This window comes from Dufourea novaeangliae, unplaced genomic scaffold (genome assembly GCF_001272555.1).
Source record: "Dufourea novaeangliae isolate 0120121106 unplaced genomic scaffold, ASM127255v1 scaffold63, whole genome shotgun sequence".
Lineage (NCBI taxonomy): Eukaryota > Metazoa > Arthropoda > Insecta > Hymenoptera > Halictidae > Dufourea > Dufourea novaeangliae.
Genome location: NW_015373939.1, coordinates 278,952 through 283,303, shown reverse-complemented (window position 1 = coordinate 283,303; position 4,352 = coordinate 278,952). Strand labels below are relative to the sequence as shown.

At 33.8% G+C, this 4,352-nt stretch overlaps 1 protein-coding gene across 2 annotated transcripts; it reads right to left on the bottom strand.

Annotated features, from left to right (window-relative positions):
• Positions 1 to 845: 845 nt before the first annotated feature.
• On the bottom strand, positions 846 to 3,400 carry LOC107185629 (DNA-directed RNA polymerase II 16 kDa polypeptide-like). Of its 2 annotated transcripts, XM_015573359.1 has the most exons (3): positions 3,276 to 3,400; positions 1,113 to 1,293; positions 846 to 1,030 (listed from the first exon to the last, which is right to left on the bottom strand). In XM_015573359.1, the coding sequence occupies exons 1-3, from the start codon at positions 3,337 to 3,339 to the stop codon at positions 856 to 858; spliced, it is 420 nt and encodes a 139-aa protein (XP_015428845.1). In that variant the 5' UTR covers positions 3,340 to 3,400; the 3' UTR covers positions 846 to 855. The 2 variants fall into 2 exon arrangements, with proteins under 2 accessions (XP_015428845.1, XP_015428844.1); XM_015573358.1 differs by lacking the exons at positions 846 to 1,030; positions 1,113 to 1,293 and adding an exon at positions 1,723 to 3,101.
• Positions 3,401 to 4,352: the final 952 nt, after the last annotated feature.

The following is a 4,352-nucleotide window of genomic DNA, read 5'->3' as shown; positions in this document are numbered from 1 at the left end:
CAAAAATTGTCTAAAAAACCATAGCCATCTGTTTCCGCATTTGGCTTGGGTTTTGCAGGCAACGCCAGATGACAAAATGGTAAAGCAAATTGGCAGCAAGTCTTGCAACATAACATATGTCAAATTAGAGGCAAAAACGTAACAGAGCCTGCGCAGGCAAATTTGCTGCATATGTTGCCAATTTGCGCGCAAGGTGTTTATAGCAAATCTTGCATGAAACTTGTACCCATAACTTTACAACAGGCATTGTACAAAATTTGGTTTTGCAGGTTTGGCTGACTGAGACGGTACAAAAAATAGGTCATTTGGTTAGAAAATGTCAAGGTGACCTTGAAATCCCTGAAATGCCTCCACTTACAAAAAAAGCTCGTGCCTTATAAGAGGTACCCCTTGATGCCATTTAAGTTCCACGCCTCAAAATTTTCTTAAAGTGTACCGTTAAGTCTCTGGCACATTTCAGTTGGAACACACTGTACAACCTATACTTTCTTTGCATATGTGGAATAAATATGTGCAATATACCGTTTCAAAGTTGTCGTTGTTTAGAAGTAAATTACATAATACACATAAAAGAAAGAATGAAGTCTCCACAAAGGTATATGCAACCTTAAAGTCTACAGAACATATCTTTAAGATCGCTATGGTATTTGTAAATAGTCACAAATTCGTATGACGTGGCGTAGTTCGACGTAGGACCGGTTGGAACGAAATGTAATGTCAAGTTGAAATCAACACAGGACTGTAAAAGATTAACAGTAATGGAAACATCAAGCACAAAATTATGATAAGACAAATTTATTACGAGATGAAATTAATGACAGCGGAACACACAGATATAATGTGAATTCTTTATTCTTAATACTGAAGAGAGCGTTTCGTTTGTATGTCATCCAGTATTGTCCTAAGTTCTTCGTCCTCTAAACGTCCTTCCAAACTGGGGATCAAGGCTTTCGCTTCCTCAGGCGTTTCAGGACAAAGATTCGCCAGCGATGCAAGTTCAAATTTGTGAAGCTTCTTCTGCATAAGTAAACTGTGACATAGACATTTTTGTCGAATCATTATACTAATTTCATGCATTACATAAGTTATATTAATGTACGAGGCATACTTACTTTCGAACTGCTGCGATGGTCTCTTTGTTTTTAAATCGACGGAATCTATTCGTGTACGTTAAACTCTTCATAAAAACTTCCGAGAATTCTTGTTCTTCTTCGGCGGATTCGTTTTGTGCTTTTCTGTGCTCCAATAACATCGAAACTTCCGAGATTAACAGTGTCTCTGCATTTTCAAATTCTAAAGACAAAAATATTTATACGTGGAGCTTCCCTTAAATGATTGGCAATAATATCATTACAGGGTTATTCTTTTCAATTAATTCTGACCACATAAAAATTTCCAGATGTATTTTATTCACGTGGTCCTTTATAAAATACATTTCATTAATATATTGTTAAAAATTATATAAAGCATAAATAACATATTACACGTATATTTAAATGTATTAGAAGCATAAGTATGCATATAATATTATTACTTATTTATTTGTACACTATTACATACACTGTATATATTACTTTCAGTCAATTTCCTTAATTGCTGTATTCTGTGAAGGAATAGTTTGTTATAAGTCTTAATGTTTAATATCACAACTCCGGCCGTACACACAATGTACAAAATATTTATAAAATTTGATTTCTTTTTACTACACTAACAAAGTGTATGTCATTGATGTGATTTATTTATGTATCCTTTTTCAGTAAGAAAATCATAGATTTTACGTGTTTTATTCACATCAATTTTAAGCAAAACCCTAGCTTGTGCTAATCTAAGGTAACCATTCTTCTTGTTTTCTCCTATTAAAAGTTGCTTAAAATCAACATAATTAGCAGGAACTATGCGTGTAACTGAACAAAGTTCTCTTTCAGCCTGTGTAAGTTTTTCATAACCAGGAAGACCTTTTATTATAAGAGGTGGTGCTGTTTTCCGTTGTGAGATTACATTTGGCATTGAACTAGTCGAATTAATATTGCAACCAGGCAATATAGATTTCCAACTGTACTCAGGATTATTTAAATATTGCTTTCTCTCCCTCTCATTTTCTTGTCTGAGTTTGCTCAATTTTTGGAACATTACAACACTGTGAAAATATTTTAGACCATTATTACGGAATTCAAAGAGTTTATTCAAATAATTTTGAAGTTTTCCTATGCGATGTAGCCCTTCCATAAAATAGTCAAATTCTATACCACCCATTAATTGCATGAAAATTAACAATCTCTCTGCAAGGGTTCTAGTTACTGTACATTCATATCTTTGTATCCAAGACATGGTTTTTCTAAATGCAATCAAACCATGATCTCGTATGATCTTTCTTCTTCTCATACGTTCTTTCAATCTATTATTATAGGATTGCACAATAGCTATGTGCAGCGCTTTTCCCAACTCATAATGATCATCACTTGCATCAAATTCATCATAATTCAAATCAGAAACTAATAATTCTGCATGATTGTCAAAATTGACTTCAAAATCTGACCTTGTTGCATTATATCCTGCCAAAAGTTTACAATTGAGAGTGTTAGTTGCAAAACGTGGTGGTTCTTCCAAGTCGTGCAATTTGAATAAATAAGGTATAGGTTCACAACCAAATAAACTTGCTTCAGTTTCTTTGATTCTTGGCAAACCAGGTAAACTGGGATTATCAATATAATATTGAAGATAATGATTTTTACATTCTTCTGGTGACTTTTCTTGTATTCGTTTTGATATATCTTCCCAATTTCCAAAACCACACTCTTGCAAAATATCAAGAAATTCTAATTCTTGCTTAGCAGTCCAACCACTTCCGTGGATCAGGGGAAACTCGTTCTTTATGATAATATAGTCATGATTGTTTTTATGATCACCAATTTCCGATCCACTGGAGAAACAAAAGGGACACAGATCCGTGTTATTACACACCGCGCAACGAATATAAGGCTCCGTCAAAGCAGATTTGCATACGCGACATGTTGGGTCTGAAGTAATGATTTCATCCTTCACGACTGACACGTCGAGTTCAACGTCATGCTCGATTTTTTCTGTTCTACTCGATGAGCAGTCTGAAAGAGGAAAATCGTTACTTAAGGCCATGCCGCATAACCAATTAAATTTGTGATATCGACGTGTCACATTTTTTGTTGCATGACATCTCTCACCGAGAGAAAGAGGATGAACGTCACGAAATAGAGGTTAGAATCAGTCAAATAACTTGCATCTTAATGAATAAAACGTACCCTTAGGAAACTGCAGATCAGCCGCGTCTTCTTCAGTCATATCCGTTAAATTTGGATTAGCCATGGCTTTTTGTATGTTTTTATAAAGTTCAATGTAAAAACACAACCTCTTTTCATATGTTTATGTACTATTACCACCGACTAGGTATAGAATAGACCTATCATCCAATGCTTTTTTCTGTCCCACGTTCATAGGAATACGTAACTGTACGTAACCCTGTTACCATTTTAGTGTCAATACCCGTCGTTACCGATAAAGCATGAATCCTGAGTATTATTAGCACAAATGAAGTGTTATATATTCCATTCATATCGCGTGTACTACCACCGACTAGGTATAGAATAGACCTATCATCCAATGCTTTTTTCTGTCCCACGTTCATAGGGCTACGTAGCCCTGTTACCATTTTAGTGTCAATACCCGACGTTACCGATAAATCATGAATTCTGAGTATTATTAGCTCAAATGAAGTGTTATATATTCCGTTTATATTACGTGTATCTATATGATTTGACGGGAATAAAAATATCCGATGCTTCAGTTTAAGGTTATGGAATAAATATGACTGTCATGAAACATGAAACGGGAATGTATATATTTTTTCACTTAACTATAAGACAATCTATTCTAAATGCATCGTTAATGGAAATTTTAAAAAAGTTTTTTAATTCCTAAGAACAATCCTTTAAAGTCGAAAATAAATAATACATATTTTTTTAGTCTTCATTGATAAAGAATAAGCAAAACACACTACAACTTGCAATATTGAGAAAAAATTGTTTAGTTTTATTCCGGATGTTTTCATTTTTTTTTTTAGAACATAAAAGATATATCTTGTCCAGATCTACAAGTTTTGTCTGATACCTTTTCTGATACAATCAATAGTTTAAAGGAGACTCGAAAGAAACCGATTTTATGAGTATTTAATTAATTATTTTAATGTTTAAGAGCCTGGGAGCATATTTTCTCATTACCCTATCGAGCACAAATTTTGCACAGATTATTTTGTTATTAATTGCACCTATTCTGCGGGGTGCTGCAAGAAAAACTGAAAAAATTTTTATCGAGAGTAAATA